The sequence below is a fragment of the Oncorhynchus nerka genome, linkage group LG18, assembly GCF_034236695.1.
Source record: "Oncorhynchus nerka isolate Pitt River linkage group LG18, Oner_Uvic_2.0, whole genome shotgun sequence".
NCBI lineage: Eukaryota > Metazoa > Chordata > Actinopteri > Salmoniformes > Salmonidae > Oncorhynchus > Oncorhynchus nerka.
Genome location: NC_088413.1, coordinates 13,104,173 through 13,125,158, shown reverse-complemented (window position 1 = coordinate 13,125,158; position 20,986 = coordinate 13,104,173). Strand labels below are relative to the sequence as shown.

Here is a 20,986-nt window from a genome sequence, read left to right as displayed (position 1 = left end):
GACAAACACAACGAACAGAAGAACCCCGACGGGAACAGATATGAACGAGAGTAGAAAAAAGGGAGAGGAGAGGCGGACAGAGGGCAGACGCCACAACAGCCGTGGGAAAGTTGCGAAATCGCGCGAGAATAGAAAAACTCTCACAATAGACAAGAATGGGGTTGGACTCGATCTATCGCGAGATTATGCTCGTTTTTTTTTCTCCCACAAGGTGAAACTGTAACTCGATTCCCACGCTTTTATAACCCATAAACTACAGTAGAGTGGTTGCTTTAGGAGTGAAGTTACACCTCACAGCATAATTGTAGCCTAAACTGTAAATTAAAATGTTATTCACAAAGTGAAGATGATATTGGTTTGCATTTACCAGAAGGGGGATTGGAGTGCAGAGTTAGTTAACCCTGTGAGCCGAAAATAGAATTTGCTAGATTACAAAAACCAACTCACTGTTAAAACTATACCTCACTTCAAATTAAGCAACTAGATTCATATTATTTTATTAATTGTGTTCACCAGATGGCACTCATATAACATAGAAACCCAGTGCTTCACAATAAATCTCACTGGGTGTGCACATTTTGGTTCCAGCCCAGCACAAACACACCCGATTCAACTAAACAACGGATTTTGTCACTAGTTGATGGAAACGACTTTGTAAAGTAAGAACAAAACGGCACAAGGACTATACGCAAAAAGATCACATGTAATAGATTATATTTTATTAAAATAAAATAATTTAATGGAATCACATGGGATATTCAAATGTCTAAAACAATAACAAATGGGAAAGAATGTCAGGATGTAAATGGGACTTTATTCACTATATAGTGTAGCCTGCTACTTCTGACCAGAACCAATAGGGCTTTATTCACTATATAGAGTAACCTGCTACTTCTGACCAGGACCAATAGGGCTTTATTCACTATATAGATTAACCTGCTACTTCTGACCAGGACCAATAGGGCTTTATTCACTATATAGAGTAACCTGCTACTTCTGACCAGGACCAATAGGGCTTTATTCACTATATAGAGTAGCCTGCTACTTCTGACCAGAACCAATAGGGCTTTATTCACTATATAGAGTAACCTGCTACTTCTGACCAGGACCAATAGGGCTTTATTCACTATATAGAGTAACCTGCTACTTCTGACCAGGACCAATAGGGCTTTATTCACTATATAGAGTAACCTGCTACTTCTGACCAGGACCAATAGGGCTTTATTCACTATATAGAGTAACCTGCTACTTCTGACCAGAACCAATAGGGCTTTATTCACTATATAGAGTAACCTGCTACTTCTGACCAGGACCAATAGGGCTTTATTCACTATATAGAGTAACCTGCTACTTCTGACCAGGACCAATAGGGCTTTATTCACTATATAGAGTAACCTGCTACTTCTGACCAGGACCAATAGGGCTTTATTCACTATATAGTGTAGCCTGCTACTTCTGACCAGGACCAATAGGGCTTTATTCACTATATAGTGTAGCCTGCTACTTCTGACCAGGACCAATAGGGCTTTATTCACTATACAGTGTAGCCTGCTACTTCTGACCAGGACCAATAGGGCTTTATTCACTATATAGTGTAGCCTGCTACTTCTGACCAGGACCAATGGGACTTTATTCACTATATAGTGTAGCCTGCTACTTCTGACCAGGACCAATAGGGCTTTATTCACTATATAGTGTAGCCTGCTACTTCTGACCAGGACCAATGGGACTTTATTCACTATATATGTAGCCTGCTACTTCTGACCAGGACCAATAGGGCTTTATTCACTATATAGAGTAGCCTGCTACTTCTGACCAGGACTCTATCTCTGGTCTAAAGTATTGCATTAAATAGGGAATAGAGTTCTATAGGGCTCTGGTCTAAAGTAGTGCACTATATACGGAATAGGGTGCCACAGGACTCTGGTCTAAAGTAGTGCACTATATAGGGAATAGGGTGCCATAGGGCTCTGGCCTAAAGTAGTGCACTATATAGGGAATAGGGTGCCATAGGGCTCTGGTCTAAAGTAGTGCACTATATACGGAATAGGGTGCCACAGGACTCTGGTCTAAAGTAGTGCACTATATAGGGAATAGGGTGCCATAGGGCTCTGGCCTAAAGTAGTGCACTATATAGGGAATAGGGTGCCATAGGGCTCTGGTCTAAAGTAGTGCACTATATACGGAATAGGGTGCCACAGGACTCTGGTCTAAAGTAGTGCACTATATAGGGAATAGGGTGCCATAGGGCTCTGGCCTAAAGTAGTGCACTATATAGGGAATAGGGTGCCATAGGGCTCTGGTCTAAAGTAGTGCACTAAATAGGGAATAGGGTGCCATTTGGAACAAGCATTATTTACATTTGAGTCATTTAGCAGACGCTCCCCACTGAGCACAGACAGTCTAATGCAACGTCTGTTGCCCGTTGGTTCAAAGTCATTTAATTGAAATGACGTGGTAACAACATTGATTCAACCAGTGTGTATGCCCAGTGGGTCTTACCCTGAATGAATAACAACATTGATTCAACCAGTGTATGTGCCCAGTGGGTCTTACCCTGAATGAATAACAACATTGATTCAACCAGTGTATGTGCCCAGTGGGTCTTACCCTGAATGAATAACAACATTGATTCAACCAGTGTATGTGCCCAGTGGGTCTTACCCTGAATGAATAACAACATTGATTCAACCAGTGTATGCCCAGTGGGTCTTACCCTGAATGAATAACAACATTGATTCAACCAGTGGGTCTTACCCTGAATGAATAACAACAGTGATTCAACCAGTGTATGCCCAGTGGGTCTTACCCTGAATGAATAACAACATTGATTCAACCAGTGGGTCTTACCCTGAATGAATAACAACATTGATTCAACCAGTGTGTATGCCCAGTGGGTCTTACCCTGAATGAATAACAACATTGATTCAACCAGTGTATGTGCCCAGTGGGTCTTACCCTGAATGAATAACAACATTGATTCAACCAGTGTTTATGCCCAGTGGGTCTTACCCTGAATGAATAACAACAGTGATTCAACCAGTGTATGCCCAGTGGGTCTTACCCTGAATGAATAACAACAGTGATTCAACCAGTGTATGCCCAGTGGGTCTTACCCTGAATGAATAACAACATTGATTCAACCAGTGGGTCTTACCCTGAATGAATAACAACATTGATTCAACCAGTGTTTATGCCCAGTGGGTCTTACCCTGAATGAATAACAACAGTGATTCAACCAGTGTATGTGCCCAGTGGGTCTTACCCTGAATGAATAACAACATTGATTCAACCAGTGTGTGTGCCCAGTGGGTCTTACCCTGAATGAATAACAACATTGATTCAACCAGTGTTTATGCCCAGTGGGTCTTACCCTGAATGAATAACAACAGTGATTCAACCAGTGGGTCTTACCCTGAATGAATAACAACATTGATTCAACCAGTGTGTATGCCCAGTGGGTCTTACCCTGAATGAATAACAACATTGATTCAACCAGTGTTTATGCCCAGTGGGTCTTACCCTGAATGAATAACAACATTGATTCAACCAGTGGGTCTTACCCTGAATGAATAACAACATTGATTCAACCAGTGTTTATGCCCAGTGGGTCTTACCCTGAATGAATAACAACATTGATTCAACCAGTGGGTCTTACCCTGAATGAATAACAACATTGATTCAAACAGTGTATGTGCCCAGTGGGTCTTTCCCTGAATGAATAACAACATTGATTCAACCAGTGTTTATGCCCAGTGGGTCTTTCCCTGAATGAATAACAACAGTGATTCAACCAGTGTATGCCCAGTGGGTCTTACCCTGAATGAATAACAACATTGATTCAACCAGTGTTTATGCCCAGTGGGTCTTACCCTGAATGAATAACAACATTGATTCAACCAGTGTATGCCCAGTGGGTCTTACCCTGAATGAATAACAACATTGATTCAACCAGTGTATGCCCAGTGGGTCTTACCCTGAATGAATAACAACAGTGATTCAACCAGTGTATGTGCCCAGTGGGTCTTACCCTGAATGAATAACAACAGTGATTCAACCAGTGGGTCTTACCCTGAATGAATAACAACATTGATTCAACCAGTGTATGTGCCCAGTGGGTCTTACCCTGAATGAATAACAACATTGATTCAACCAGTGTTTATGCCCAGTGGGTCTTACCCTGAATGAATAACAACAGTGATTCAACCAGTGTTTATGCCCAGTGGGTCTTACCCTGAATGAATAACAACATTGATTCAACCAGTGTATGTGCCCAGTGGGTCTTACCCTGAATGAATAACAACATTGATTCAACCAGTGTATGTGCCCAGTGGGTCTTACCCTGAATGAATAACAACATTGATTCAACCAGTGTATGTGCCCAGTGGGTCTTACCCTGAATGAATAACAACATTGATTCAACCAGTGTATGTGCCCAGTGGGTCTTACCCTGAATGAATAACAACATTGATTCAACCAGTGTTTATGCCCAGTGGGTCTTACCCTGAATGAATAACAACATTGATTCAACCAGTGTATGTGCCCAGTGGGTCTTACCCTGAATGAATAACAACATTGATTCAACCAGTGGGTCTTACCCTGAATGAATAACAACAGTGATTCAACCAGTGTTTATGCCCAGTGGGTCTTACCCTGAATGAATAACAACAGTGATTCAACCAGTGTATGTGCCCAGTGGGTCTTACCCTGAATGAATAACAACATTGATTCAACCAGTGTATGTGCCCAGTGGGTCTTACCCTGAATGAATAACAACATTGATTCAACCAGTGGGTCTTACCCTGAATGAATAACAACAGTGATTCAACCAGTGTTTATGCCCAGTGGGTCTTACCCTGAATGAATAACAACAGTGATTCAACCAGTGTTTATGCCCAGTGGGTCTTACCCTGAATGAATAACAACATTGATTCAACCAGTGTGTGTGCCCAGTGGGTCTTACCCTGAATGAATAACAACAGTGATTCAACCAGTGTTTATGCCCAGTGGGTCTTACCCTGAATGAATAACAACAGTGATTCAACCAGTGTGTATGCCCAGTGGGTCTTACCCTGAATGAATAACAACAGTGATTCAACCAGTGTATGTGCCCAGTGGGTCTTACCCTGAATGAATAACAACAGTGATTCAACCAGTGTATGTGCCCAGTGGGTCTTACCCTGAATGAATAACAACAGTGATTCAACCAGTGTATGTGCCCAGTGGGTCTTACCCTGAATGAATAACAACAGTGATTCAACCAGTGTATGTGCCCAGTGGGTCTTACCCTGAATGAATAACAACATTGATTCAACCAGTGGGTCTTACCCTGAATGAATAACAACAGTGATTCAACCAGTGTTTATGCCCAGTGGGTCTTACCCTGAATGAATAACAACATTGATTCAACCAGTGGGTCTTACCCTGAATGAATAACAACATTGATTCAACCAGTGTATGCCCAGTGGGTCTTACCCTGAATGAATAACAACAGTGATTCAACCAGTGTATGTGCCCAGTGGGTCTTACCCTGAATGAATAACAACAGTGATTCAACCAGTGGGTCTTACCCTGAATGAATAACAACAGTGATTCAACCAGTGTTTATGCCCAGTGGGTCTTACCCTGAATGAATAACAACAGTGATTCAACCAGTGTATGTGCCCAGTGGGTCTTACCCTGAATGAATAACAACATTGATTCAACCAGTGTGTTTGCCCAGTGGGTCTTACCCTGAATGAATAACAACATTGATTCAACCAGTGGGTCTTACCCTGAATGAATAACAACATTGATTCAACCAGTGTGTGTGCCCAGTGGGTCTTACCCTGAATGAATAACAACATTGATTCAACCAGTGGGTCTTACCCTGAATGAATAACAACATTGATTCAACCAGTGGGTCTTTCCCTGAATGAATAACAACATTGATTCAACCAGTGGGTCTTTCCCTGAATGAATAACAACATTGATTCAACCAGTGTGTGTGCCCAGTGGGTCTTACCCTGAATGAATAACAACAGTGATTCAACCAGTGGGTCTTACCCTGAATGAATAACAACAGTGATTCAACCAGTGGGTCTTACCCTGAATGAATAACAACATTGATTCAACCAGTGGGTCTTACCCTGAATGAATAACAACAGTGATTCAACCAGTGGGTCTTTCCCTGAATGAATAACAACAGTGATTCAACCAGTGGGTCTTTCCCTGAATGAATAACAACAGTGATTCAACCAGTGGGTCTTTCCCTGAATGAATAACAACAGTGATTCAACCAGTGGGTCTTTCCCTGAATGAATAACAACAGTGATTCAACCAGTGTTTATGCCCAGTGGGTCTTACCCTGAATGAATAACAACAGTGATTCAACCAGTGGGTCTTTCCCTGAATGAATAACAACATTGATTCAACCAGTGGGTCTTACCCTGAATGAATAACAACATTGATTCAACCAGTGGGTCTTACCCTGAATGAATAACAACATTGATTCAACCAGTGGGTCTTACCCTGAATGAATAACAACAGTGATTCAACCAGTGGGTCTTACCCTGAATGAATAACAACAGTGATTCAACCAGTGTTTATGCCCAGTGGGTCTTACCCTGAATGAATAACAACATTGATTCAACCAGTGGGTCTTTCCCTGAATGAATAACAACAGTGATTCAACCAGTGGGTCTTACCCTGAATGAATAACAACAGTGATTCAACCAGTGGGTCTTACCCTGAATGAATAACAACAGTGATTCAACCAGTGGGTCTTACCCTGAATGAATAACAACAGTGATTCAACCAGTGGGTCTTTCCCTGAATGAATAACAACATTGATTCAACCAGTGGGTCTTTCCCTGAATGAATAACAACAGTGATTCAACCAGTGGGTCTTACCCTGAATGAATAACAACAGTGATTCAACCAGTGGGTCTTACCCTGAATGAATAACAACAGTGATTCAACCAGTGGGTCTTACCCTGAATGAATAACAACAGTGATTCAACCAGTGGATCTTACCCTGAATGAATAACAACAGTGATTCAACCAGTGGGTCTTTCCCTGAATGAATAACAACATTGATTCAACCAGTGGGTCTTACCCTGAATGAATAACAACAGTGATTCAACCAGTGGGTCTTTCCCTGAATGAATAACAACAGTGAGTGAATACATTTTTCTATTTATTTAATGAGTCTTGTTTGTTTGTTGGTACTGTATTATTAAATAGCACTGCTAGTCGTCTTTGGTCGCATTTAAAAGATATCGATACAATTTATTCACAACGATGAAAAGTACACATATCACATTATTTGCATGAGCTTAAGGTCGATATATATATATATATGTTCATTTTTTATTTTTTACAGTTTAATTCATTAACCACACCGTTAAAAACACTAGTACTTGGGCGAAGGATTCAGTAACAGAAGTTTACAGTCGTCTGAATTTGGTATAAATCATCAATCACTGTTGCATGAATCGTTGTGCCCTGCCATTCTTTTTGCTCATTTACATATCATACAGTACAATTACCTAAAAGAAAGTCCTAAATTACATCCTAAAATTACATCCCTTTGTAGTGCACTCCTTTCTGACCAGGACCCACATGGCTCTGGTTAAAAGTAGTGCACTATAAAAAGAGAATAAGGTGCTATTTGGGACTTAAACTTGTTTTTTTTCTTCTGTAGAGTTTATGACACAATGCTTGTATGTTCATATGGAGGGTCATTCCACGAAATAAGGTCCTTTTGCATCCCTTTTATATTTTAAGTATAATTTTTTTTTAGAAAAAGCCTGTTATATTAAATGAAGCTCCCTTTTAATATAGACCACATGGAAAATTCAATCAATCTGATTTTTTGGGGGGCAAAACAAACTAAATGCGTGGTGCCCCGCCCCCACCTTCTGATTTTGACAGCTGGTGAGTTATTTCTACAATATTACACTTTTTTTTTACATGAATAAAGACTTGTTAAAGTGACATAATTCTGCATTTTGACACATCCCCCCCTTTGCACCCACTGCGACTTCTTCTAGGAAGATTTCAACCTACTTAAAACCCCCCAAAAATGTCTCCCAGGTTTTCACCATCATTGTAAAGCCCTAGTTATTTTTGTTATTTTGACAAAAAGTCATTTTCTAATGATTATTTAGGGATAAATATTAACTGTCCCTCATTTTAAAGTCAACCCCTGTTACGTGAACTGAAGACTCATTTTAATAGGGCAAAATTATTATTATTTTTCATAATTTTTTTCAAAACGAGACATTGAACATCTAATAGTCAAATCATGTAAAATCAGGTGAGCTGGTCTTAGTTTATGGCCATTTTCTGGTGTTTTGTGGTGGAAAACTGATCGTGTCGAGCATCACAAGTCAACCCCGTTACCCATAGACAAGACAGGCTAGAAATGTTTTAACAATTAAACATTTTTTTGGGGTGATTCTTGCATTTAAAAATGGCCACTCCCTGTTACACACAAGCGTTCCTTCTACTGTCACAATGGGATTTACGGCAGATTTACAGATGAGATCATCAACCCTGTTACTTTAGTTAGCATTGAATAGGAACCTACTGTAGTACTCTTGAGATGGGGAAAACACGTGATGAAGTTGAATATGTGCTCTTTATGACAGAATATTAAAATGAGGTGAAATCAAACTTCTTTTTTTTTTTTTTTTTTACACTTCTGAAAAAGGCACTGAATTTGTGGAATGACCCATGAAATGTACACATACAGATAGGCTGATTCAGCCATCATTCATTTCCTCGAATGACTTTGGCAATAAAAATACAAATACAAAAAGACAATGTCATTAATTAGTACAAGTTATTTCAACCGTCTGGCATTGGTAGTTTCAGTCCCAAGAGAACAGGTGCTCGTACAGCTGTCTGGCATTGGTAGTTTCAGTCCCATGAGAACAGGTGCTCGTACAGCTGTCTGGCATTGGTAGTTTCAGTCCCAAGAGAACAGGTGTACAACCGTCTGGCATTGGTAGTTTCAGTCCCAAGAGAACAGGTGCTCGTACAGCTGTCTGGCATTGGTAGTTTCAGTCCCAAGAGAACAGGTGCTCGTACATGCACAAACGAGAATCAACACATTTGTATTATCCATGGTACACTATTCCATACCGGTTTGGCTGTACACTCTATTTTGTTTTTTTTGTGAAGTCCAGTTTGATCCCACATCCCAGTGACCTCTGACCTGTGTATCCGTAGTTACAGTGTAGCATAGACCAGAGCCTGTAGCATTGTTTCCATCAACTCTACTTTCTTGAACTGTATTTTTGGTTACGGGCTCGTACGTAAACATTTCACGGTAAGGTCCACGCCTGTTGTATTCAGCATTTCACGGTAAGGTCCACGCCTGTTGTATTCAGCATTTCACGGTAAGGTCCACGCCTGTTGTATTCAGCATTTCACGGTAAGGTCCACACCTGTTGTATTCGGCATTTCACGGTAAAGTCCACGCCTGTTGTATTCGGCATTTCACGGTAAAGTCCACGCCTGTTGTATTCGGCATTTCACGGTAAAGTCCACGCCTGTTGTATTCGGCATTTCACGGTAAAGTCCACGCCTGTTGTATTCAGCATTTCACGGTAAAGTCCACGCCTGTTGTATTCAGCATTTCACGGTAAGGTCCACGCCTGTTGTATTCAGCATTTCACGGTAAGGTCCACGCCTGTTGTATTCAGCATTTCACGGTAAGGTCCACGCCTGTTGTATTCAGCATTTCACGGTAAGGTCCACGCCTGTTGTATTCGGCGCATGTGACTCGTAACATTTGATTTGATGAGCAGGTAAATGGTAATCGTGGTTTCTAGAGTTTCCGTGTCTCTTGTATACAATCCCAGACCAGCCTTTTCCTGAGTGATTATGTTCCCTTCTCAAAAACATCAGCGTAAAGCAAGGAGAGCACACGAGGAAAGGAAACAAGGAGAGGAAACGCTTGACACTATTCCCTTTTTTTAAAAAGGAAGCTGGAGAAAGGATGCAAGGAAATTGATGAAAGACAAGTGAAATGCAACCCAGACGAAAGATCTTCAAAGACACAAGGAATTGAGGAGACTATTGAGATACGGCCCAGCTCGACATCTCCCAGTGAGTGGATCGTTGGTTAAAGGACACAAGGAATTGAGGAGACGATTGAGATACGGCCCAGTTCGACATCTCCCAGTGAGTGGATCATTGGTTAAAGGACACAAGGAATTGAGGAGACTATTGAGATACGGCCCAGCTCGACATCTCCCAGTGTGTGGATCGTTGGTTAAAGGACACAAGGAATTGAGGAGAGTAGATCCTTCAGAAAGACCTGAGAAAATACTTATGAGACTTTAGAGGACTTGAAGAAAGACACTTTGAAACGCGTCCTGGCCCTCTAGATCTTCCAGAAGATGTTCTTCCTGTACAGCAGGAAGGAGATGAGGACCCAGCAGGAAGTGGCCAATAGGTTCTGGGTCAGGTGCTCTGCGTGGGATTGGCTGTCGGCCATGCGCCAGCGGAACGGGAAGTACTCCTCCAGGACCTCGTGGCCCACGTACACCAGGATGGAGTTCATACCTGGAGGTCAAAGGTCAGGGTTAGAGCACAGGGTTCAGGGTTAGAGCACAGGGGTCAAAGGTCAGGATTAGAGCACAGGGGTCAGGGTTAGAGCACAGGGGTCAGGGTTAGAGCACAGGGGTCAAAGGTCAGGATTCGAGCACAGGGGTCAGGGTTAGAGCACAGGGGTCAAATGTCAGGATTTGAGCACAGGGGTCAAAGGTCAGGATTCGAGCACAGAGGTCAGAGGGATTGTTCAGGGAGTTGCGTAAACATTTTTCTTTTTTTAAGATAGAAATGTATAGTTTTAGAACAGACGTGATTCTCCCGTCAACGCAGAATAGGGATCGTTGTCAGATCTACGTGTTACATTTCTATATAAGCAGATTGAAATATATAAAAATTGTACAAAGCAGAGGTGCTGACACAGAACTAGTTCTCACCGGGGTAGTAGAAGGGCGCCCCAGACCACCACCTCTTCACATCTACTGTGTAGTAAATCAACACCAGGAGCAGCAAGGCAAAACACGCCAGGGTGGTCACGTAGGAGAGAGACCTGGCAGACAACTCAGAGGTCGGTTATTCCACACTATTAACACGGATGATTCCAGTATCGCGATTCCACGGTAACTAAATAAAAAAACACAAAGCTAAACTGTTTGGTGCTTTAAAAACCTGCTGGATGTAAAATATGGGGTGCTATAGCTTGGAAAATAAATACAATGTGACTCCTGATGACATAATGATGTTTGTTTCCAACATCAGGGCTGTTTTCCAACATCAGGGCTGTTTTCCAACATAATGATGTTTGTTTCCAACATCAGGGCTGTTTTCCAACATCAGGGCTGTTTTCCATCATAATGATGTTTGTTTCCAACATCAGGGCTGTTTTCCAACATCAGGGCTGTTTTCCTAAAGAAGGTAAATCAGCTTTGTTTTCTGTTTTCTTGCCACGACAGTAACGAGTATTGTCCCGGCCCTACTAGGAAATATCAAGGGCCAGTTTCCCGCACACAGATTAGCCTAAAAATAGTCCTGGACCAAGAAACATGCTCAATGAAAAGTCTTAATTCAAAGTGCTCTTTAGTCCAGGACTAGATTTAAACCAGTGTCCAGGAAACTGTCCCTGAGAGTGTTAAACTGCATTATAAGAGGTCTGGTCTCCTTACCATAGATTCTTGTTGATGGGGATGAAGCCTTCATTTAGTGAACATTTGGTCAGAACGGCTGATATGATTCCCTGGAGAGATAAACATTTAGACACATCATCACGCTGACAAGGGACATACAGGCACGGTGAAGACAGAAATACTGTGTTACTATGTCTCAGTGTTGTCATAAGGAGACATATGGAGAGGTTTAGTCTGATAGAAGATGCAATATACCAAGGCTGCGTGATAGACCAAGGCTATTTACCAAGGCTGCCCGACAGACCGAGGCTGCCCGACAGACCGAGGCTGTACCAAGGCTGCCCGACAGACCGAGGCTGCCCGACAGACCGAGGCTGCCCGACAGACTGAGGCTATACCAAGGCTGCCCGATAGACCAAGGCTGCCCGATAGACCAAGGCTATACCAAGGCTGCCCGATAGACCAAGGCTATACCAAGGCTATACCAAGGCTGCCCGATAGACCAAGGCTATACCAAGGCTGCGTGATAGACCAAGGCTGCCCGATAGACCAAGGCTATACCAAGGCTGCGTGATAGACCAAGGCTATACCAAGGCTGCCCGATAGACCAAGGCTATACCAAGGCTGCCCGACAGACCAAGGCTATACCAAGGCTGCCCGACAGACCAAGGCTATACCAAGGCTGCCCGACAGACCAAGGCTATACCAAGGCTGTACCAAGGCTGCCCGACAGACCAAGGCTAAATACCAAACAGCTAATGACAAACAGCAACGTGGTCGTCTCACCAGAACCAGGCTCCATATGAGGAACCGGGCCATTATACTGGAATGCTGGTCCTTGTAGTGGAGGAGAATCTTTCCTGCCTGGATTCAGATATCAGGGACAAAAATAATGGACCCTCAAAGTTAATCCCATTTATTACATTAGACTGATCCATTCAGTTAGGCTGAAACATGCAACTCCACGTCTGCAATTACACACATCGGTCTAGTAGTGTAGAAACAGAACCACTGGAAAGAGAAGGAACAAGGGAAGGAATATGAGAGAGAAACACAGATTAGTTTGGATGCAGAGGAGGAGTGTTGAGACAGACAGCGAGAGAAACAGAGAGACAGACAGACAGCGAGAGAAACAGAGAGACAGACAGACAGCGAGAGAAACAGAGAGACAGACAGACAGCGAGAGAAACAGAGAGACAGACAGCGAGAGAAACAGAGAGACAGACAGCGAGAGAAACAGAGAGACAGACAGCGAGAGAAACAGAGAGACAGCGAGAGAAACAGAGACAGACAGACAGCGAGAGAAACAGAGAGACAGACAGACAGCGAGAGAAACAGAGAGACAGCGAGAGAAACAGACAGACAGCGAGAGAAACAGACAGACAGCGAGAGAAACAGACAGACAGCGAGAGAAACAGAGAGACAGACAGACAGCGAGAGAAACAGAGAGACAGACAGACAGCGAGAGAAACAGAGACAGACAGCGAGAGAAACAGAGAGACAGACAGACAGCGAGAGAAACAGAGAGACAGACAGACAGCGAGAGAAACAGAAAGACAGACAGACAGAGACAGCAAAAGAAAGAGACAGAGACAGCTGACAGAGCGAGATAGTGAATGATAACTGCAGTGACCTGTAGTCCCAGGAAAGCCATGAGGACAGAGTTGATGCTGCCAAGAACTCCCTCTGGGTCAAAGGGCAGGTGAGACTTGTAGATCACCTGAAAGATGAACGCACCACGTTACGAGAGAAACCACCCACCTGCAGAAAGTGGTTTTTTATCTTTGTTGCCTGAAACAAGTCAGCGTTTCACTCACCCGCGAGGAAGGTGTTTGGTAGATGTGGTTTTCTCCCAGTAGCCAACGGTCTACATATCCAGCTGCTCCCCCGGTGCAGTTTGGGTACTGGCCCATGTCCCCAATACCACCTGGGCCCAAATAACCACTAAGGAGAGAGAAGATGATGGTGAGTAGAGGATTTATCTCCTACTTCCGATCACCTCCGACCACCCTCAGACTCATGGACATGCATTAAATCATATATGAACTATATCATCGCAACTACTCAACTCAAGGCAACTACTGTCAGACGAGTGGCATATGTGAAAACTCAGACCGTTTTTTGAGGGGGTCGGAAAATCATCTCCGTTGTGTTAGATTCGATATTGATTCGATTCTAAATTGATTCGATTCTAAACTGATTCGATACGATATTGATTCAATTCGATATTGATTCAATTCTAAATTGATTCAATTCTAAACTGATTCGATACGATATTGATTCGATACGATATTGATTCGATTGATTCGATACGATATTGATTCAATTCGATATTGATTCAATTCGATATTGATTCAATTCGATATTGATTCAATTGATTCGATTCGATATTGATTCAATTCGATATTGATTCAATTCGATATTGATTCAATTCGATATTGATAGAGAAGAAGCATGGAATATTAGGAGTGAAAGAGACTGGGTTTTATGTCAGAAGTGAATGGTTCTCTGTAGAAAGACAGATTGGCTGTGGAATGTGTTGGTTGGGATGGGAGCAGACCATCGTGTTGATACCCGTGAGACAGACGGACATCTGTGGATGAGATGAAGGAGGGGTTGAGGTCAGGAGGTGAGGACAGATTCTGAGTAATTAATAAGGGTTTGGAATCCTGTTTCTCTTTTCCTGTAGAACCACAAGGTGTAAGGATTGGAGAGAAGGAGGAGAGTCTTAGGTGGGATATAAATATCTGTGATGTGAGAAATGTTGAGTTGTCTGTAATTTGGGGAGAATTAAACCTGGTTAAAGATGATCTAGTGTCCGTGAGTTATTTACTCTGAACAATAACAACCTGACAGTTGTCATTCATCCTGCGACAGACGACTCCCACTGAATCTGTGTTGTCTCAATGTGTTCACGGCCATAGTCTTCTCTCTGAACTCACCTTGGGCAGTCAGGAACAGGGAGCAGGAAGGTGAGACAGAGCCACACGGTTTCCAAGACGACCACACACAGCCAGGCTGGCCAGTAGAGCAGGAACTCACGAGCAGAGTACCACCAAGCATCCTGGGTCAAAAACAAAACACAAAACAAGCATTTTGGTCACTACGGAAACACCGACCAGCAGACAGCGCAACATTAATACCAAGTGAAATGGAAGGCTGGTCTGACCACGGGGTCATAAGGCTGGTCTGACCACGGGGTTATAAGGCTGGTCTGACCACGGGACACGGTCATAAGGCTGGTCTGACCACGGGGTTATAAGGCTGGTCTGACCACGGGGTTATAAGGCTGGTCTGACCACGGGGTTATAAGGCTGGTCTGACCACGGGGTCATAAGGCTGGTCTGACCACGGGGTCATAAGGCTGGTCTGACCACGGGGTCATAAGGCTGGTCTGACCACGGGGTTACAAGGCTGGTCTGACCACGGGGTTACAAGGCTGGTCTGACCACGGGGTTATAAGGCTGGTCTGACCACAGGTAGGTTGTCCAGGCAGTTTCTGACCACACACAGATCCAGACATGGTTATAACATGGTTACGTGTGTTATAACAGTATAATAACAGTTTATTTACAGAGGTCCTGTTCATACTATGAGTATATATTGAGGTGTATTGAGACTGACCACAGGAAGGTTGTCCAGGCTGTTCCAGGCCACACAGAGGTCCAGAGAGACCACCACTAGATAGGAGAAGGCCAGACGCTGAAGCACACCAGGGATACGCAGGGAGTCCCATGATACTGTAGTATACACACACACAGTTTAGAAGAGTGAAACATTGTAAAGGAGTGTGTGTGTGTATACGTGTGTGTGTATGTCTGTATGTACGAGTGTGTGTATGTCTGTATGTACGCGTGTGTGTATGTCTGTTGGTACGCGTGTGTGTATGTCTGTATGTACGCGTGTGTGTGTGTATACGTGTGTGTCTGTATGTACACTTGTGTGTACGTGTGTGTGTGCGTGTATGTCTGTACGTGTATGTGTGTACTGACGTGGTCCCTGGCAGTAGTTGGGGTTGATGATGAGGAGTCCTATGAGGAAGAGCTGAACACTCCTCCAGACTGCCTTGGTGAACAGAGAGAAACGTGACAAACCACATCGCAGGGCTGAGCTGACAGACAGGGATATAGATGTGCCCATGATGAACACAAACCTGAGAGAGACACAGAGAGAGACACAGAGACACAGAGAGACACACAGAGAGAGACACAGAGAGAGACACAGAGAGAGACACAGAGAGAGACACAGAGATACAGAGAGAGACATAGAGAGAGACACAGAGAGAGACACAGAGAGAGACACAGAGATACAGAGAGAGACACACACTTCACTAGAGGCACACAGTTTCCTCCTCTGGAGCAAAGTTAGATTTTCTCAATAAAAAGACGATACATTTAGTCTTTAAATACAAAATATAAAAACTGATATTACCAGGGAAAGACCAAATCAGCAACTGTGAGTCCTGTGAAGAGAGAGAGAGAGGGGGAAAAAAATAGTCATTTTAACAACGCAGTCGTAACATTTCTCCTGAACATATTGTTGGATCTCCGGGACCCCGCTAAAAACCACTAGAAGTGTGGACGTAACATTTTCCTATTCAGAATGGTGGGACTCACCGTTCCAGCTCTCGTGTCTGAAGAACCAGTACCTCCCTCCTCCGTAGTTCACAAACACCATGACGACCAGGGACAGCCCTCTGAAAGTGTCCAGGGATCGGAGCCTCCGGCTGGGGGTGGCGTGGGTGGGGAGGATGGTGTCTGTGGCCGTCTCCACCGTCCTGCATGGAAACCCCAGGTCCTAGGAGGAAAGGAAGTCAAAAAGGTGTTAGTGCTGGGCTGGAACAAAAGCCTGCATACCCTGTATAGTATTAGCTCTCCAGGACCAAGGATATCGAACAATGCTTTAGGAGCATAGTTCAGCCACGTTGAGAAGAAAATATAACTCTGAACCCAACAAAAGAAAATAAAACTCTGAACCCAACAAAAGAAAATAAAACTCTGAACCCAACAAAAGAAAATAAAACTCTGAACCCAACAAAAGAAAATATAACTCTAGCGACCCCCCTCCCCCCGATCAACTCTAGCGACCCCCTCCCCCGATCAACTCTAGCGACCCCCTCCCCCGATCAACTCTAGCGACCCCTCCCCCAGATCAACTCTAGCGACCCCCTCCCCCGATCAACTCTAGCGACCCCTCCCCCAGATCAACTCTAGCGACCCCCTCCCCCAGATCAACTCTAGCGACCCCCTCCCCGATCAACTCTAGCGACCCCCTCCCCCAGATCAACTCTAGCCCCCCTCCCCCAGATCAACTCTAGCGACCCCCTCCCCCAGATCAACTCTAGCGACCCCCTCCCCCAGATCAACTGTAGCGACCCCTCCCCCGATCAACTGTAGCGACCCCCCCCGATCAACTGTAGCACCCCTCCCCCGATCAACTGTAGCGACCCCTCCCCCGATCAACTGTAGCGACCCCTCCCCCGATCAACTGTAGCGACCCCTCCCCCGATCAACTGTAGCGACCCTTCCCCGATCAACTGTAGCGACCCCTCCCCCCGATCAACTGTAGCGACCCCTCCCCGATCAACTGTAGCGACCCCTCCCCCGATCAACTGTAGCGACCCCTCCCCCGATCAACTGTAGCGACCCCTCCCCCGATCAACTGTAGCGACCCCCCTGTTCTAGAACTAAGTCTGGAGAATGAACACCACAGAGACTCACTGAGTTGATGAGCCTCTCAGTTTCCATGGAGTTGCCCAATCGGAACATCAGATTCTTAACCACGTCCAGCCTGTACCATACAAGACATAACCAATCGATTAGGAGAAGCCTCTGATCATCTCTTCATCTCTTCACGCAAAAACGCAAAATGTCAGACTCAAGACAACGGGATGACATACGGTAACAAACATAGTAAATGGAAACGTGTGTTTATGTTTTCTAAAGTAATCCAAACCTACCCCATGACAGTAGCTCCAATAGCAGACAGTATAGCCAGTCCCGTGAACAACAGAAAGGCCACCATGATGGCTTTAAGGACAGAAAGGCATTTCATTGGTCAAAATAATGGTTTCAGAGCATAAACACAAGTAAGTGAGTAAGTGAGTGAGTGAGTGAGTGTGTACTCACGCAGGTAGCTGTTGACCGTTTCTGTGTCAGTGATCATGGAACAGTTGACCACTGAGGAGTCGTTCAGGTTCTTGACCCACAGAGAGTAGTTACCATGCTCCCAAAAGTGGTAATGAACCCTGGGGAGGAGACAGGAAACTACTACCAGTGAGTGTTCTTTCTGTACAAATTCAACATACTTCCTAGATATTGTATTTAATTGAATTATACCCCACAGTCCAAAATCCAGCTGTAGACACTGAGGTCCTATACTTTCAGATCTATAATAAAAGTGTGAGTCCCAAACGGTATCCTTCTCCCTATATAGTGCACTACTTTAGTAGAGCCCTGGTCTAAAGTAGTGCACTATATAGGGAATAGGGCTCTGGTCTAAAGTAGTGCACTATATAGGGAATCGTGCTCTGGTCTAAAGTAGTTCACTATATAGGGAATAGGGCTCTGGTCTTAAGTAGTTGACTATATAGGGTCTGGACATAGGGCCAGGAGTGGTAGTTGATTAGTTAGTAGTGGTAGTTGGTTAGTTAGTAGTGGTAGTTGGTTAGTTAGTAGTGGTAGGGTTGATAGGTGGTTCCTTACGTGCAGAGTTCCAGGCTCACGGTGGTGTGTGTGTGTGTGTGTGTGTGTGTGTGTGTGTACTTACGTGCAGAGTTCCAGGCTGACGGGGCTGCTGTTGAGCTGCAGGGTGATGCCATGCTGTGTGCCCACAGTGAAGTCCACTGAGCTGGGTAAGCCTGGTCCAGGGCCCGCTGGCACCACACCCAGGGGCTGGTACACACACTGGAGCACAGGAGCACAATGACGACAACAGTGTGTGTGTGTGTGTGTGTATGTGTGATAGATACAGCAGTAAAGGTCAGTCTTACCTGATAGCAGTGGTCTGATAGCCAGCTCACGACCATCTCAGCGTCCAGCTCATTGTTCACAGTGAGAGAGGCCTCGTCCATCTTTACTACTGCAGCCTTATGGCGGGGGTGGCATGCTGGGGAGAGAGAGAGAGAGAGAGAGAGAGACACAGAGACAGAGAGAGACACAGAGACAGAGAGAGAGACACAGAGACAGAGAGAGACACAGAGACAGAGAGAGACACAGAGACACAGAGAGAGAGGAGACAAAGAGACAGAGAGAGACACACAGAGACAGAGAGAGACACACAGAGACAGAGAGAGACACAGAGACAGAGAGAGAGACAGAGAGAGAGACACACAGAGACAGAGAGAGAGACACAGAGACAGAGAGAGAGACACAGAGACAGAGAGAGAGACACAGAGACAGAGAGAGAGAGACACACAGAGAGAGACAGAGAGAGAGAGAGAGACACACAGAGACAGAGAGAGAGACACAGAGACAGAGAGAGAGACACAGAGACAGAGAGAGAGACACAGAGACAGAGAGAGAGAGACACACAGAGAGAGACAGAGAGACAGAGAGAGAGACACACAGAGACAGAGAGAGAGACACAGAGACAGAGAGAGAGACACAGAGACAGAGAGAGAGACACACAGAGACAGAGAGAGAGAGAGAGAAATACACAGACAGAGAGAGAGAGACACAGAGAGACAGAGACACACACAGAGAGACAGAGAGAGAGAGAGAGAGAGAGAGAGACACACACACACACAGAGAGAGAGAGAGAGAGAAGAAATACACAGACAGAGAGAGACACAGAGCGACACACACAGAGAGAGAGAGAGACACACACAGAGAGACAGAGAGAGAGAGACACACAGAGACAGAGAGAGACACAGAGAGAGAGAGAGAGAGAGAAATACACAGACAGAGAGACAGAGCGACACACACACAGAGACAGAGAGAGAGCGAGAGACACCACAGATCTGATAAGAATAGTCACACAGTCTGATGAGCAGTGGCGTACATAGAGGCTTATATTTACGCTGAGACACACACACATTTCTAGTCTAGATAGACCGTGTACAATGGTCCATCAGTGCAGGCCTACACTGCAGTAGCTGCTTCGTGACTACTACTCTCCTCGTTGTTGACAACTGTTTACCTCGGATAAAAATAAAACTCCTGCTGTACAGACTATCCTTCAAATATCACTGTCCTCAATTTGGCATGCACAGTACTTACCAGGAAGTCAGCCTCTAAACCAATGTGATCGGTAGCTAGTTAGCCAAGACTAGCCTCAAGTCAACAGCCTTCAGACTGCCGCTAGTTACTGAACATCAACAGAGGGGAGGGAGGCATGACGTTATGGCTATCACACTCTCCCGATATCATGTGATTTATTAATCCGCTTCTCCTAGAAGTGGAATAAATAACTCTCCCCGAGGAGCCGGGAGGTTTAAACGGTGCTGTGATATATACGGCTGTTAGCTAAACCGTCTGACATTGTCCAAGGTAACATTAACTACACACCATTGTAGTTGATTCCCTAGTTAGCATTAGCTACCGTTGTCACTACCGCATCTGTCGCTTCTTACGACCAGACGAGGAAATGAAACCACCGAATTGAGTCATTTCAATCATTTGTGGCATAAACTTTCAGACAAAAGAGTGTTTTCCTATTGTTTCGCTCAATAACTAACGTTAGCACTGGGAGATTAAAAAATAAATAAATAACACAGATCGATTTAATGAACTATTCATCATTTTACTTACAGGGGATTTCTGCCACGCAAATGGCAACCAGCAACGCAATCACTGCTAGGAAAAACACCTTGTAATGCTTTTCTGGCTGTGCCATGCTGATGTTTTTCTCCCTTCCCTCCCGGTCCCCACCGCCCGAATATGTGCCTTTGTGTTTTTTCTTTATTTTGCCTCTTTCCATAACACTTCCGATCCCACCTTGTTTTTAACATGCTAGTGGGAGCGAGGAGGGTCAAAGTGCGATTACATAACGGTGTTGCACGGGAATCGACTCGTGATGAGTGCGAATCTGTGCGATTTCCAGTAGCCGTGCGTGCGTGTGTAAAATCACTTGGGAAGCCATGTCAATAGTTCTGATGTGTGTGTGTGTGTGTGTGTGTGCGTTCGTGCAAGTAGAAACACATGTTGACTCAACCTACTTTTAGAGAAAAGCAAATGTCATCCCCCTCTCTTTCATGTTGATGAAATGCTCTACCACTCTGTCATACAGTACCCGCTTTTATGTTTTGTTGTCCAAGGCTACCTGGCTAAAATGCTTGCTCGCTAGCATCGCTTCCATTCATGGTCAACATTAGCTATTTA

The 20,986-nt window shown here is 44.4% G+C and overlaps 1 protein-coding gene across 5 annotated transcripts; it reads right to left on the bottom strand.

The window, feature by feature from the left end:
- Positions 1 to 7,164: 7,164 nt before the first annotated feature.
- Positions 7,165 to 20,633, bottom strand: hgsnat (heparan-alpha-glucosaminide N-acetyltransferase). Of its 5 annotated transcripts, none has more exons than XM_065003502.1 (17): positions 20,417 to 20,630; positions 18,658 to 18,773; positions 18,435 to 18,571; positions 17,795 to 17,913; positions 17,626 to 17,695; positions 17,387 to 17,456; positions 16,283 to 16,463; positions 16,098 to 16,128; positions 15,659 to 15,819; positions 15,291 to 15,406; positions 14,609 to 14,730; positions 13,484 to 13,610; positions 13,300 to 13,386; positions 12,453 to 12,530; positions 11,706 to 11,776; positions 10,980 to 11,092; positions 7,165 to 10,557 (listed from the first exon to the last, which is right to left on the bottom strand). In XM_065003502.1, the coding sequence occupies exons 1-17, from the start codon at positions 20,583 to 20,585 to the stop codon at positions 10,376 to 10,378; spliced, it is 1,950 nt and encodes a 649-aa protein (XP_064859574.1). In that variant the 5' UTR covers positions 20,586 to 20,630; the 3' UTR covers positions 7,165 to 10,375. The 5 variants fall into 5 exon arrangements, with proteins under 5 accessions (XP_064859574.1, XP_064859576.1, XP_064859575.1 ...); XM_065003504.1 differs by lacking the exon at positions 20,417 to 20,630 and adding an exon at positions 19,886 to 20,191; XM_065003503.1 differs by lacking the exon at positions 10,980 to 11,092 and having other exon boundaries at positions 20,417 to 20,631.
- Positions 20,634 to 20,986: the final 353 nt, after the last annotated feature.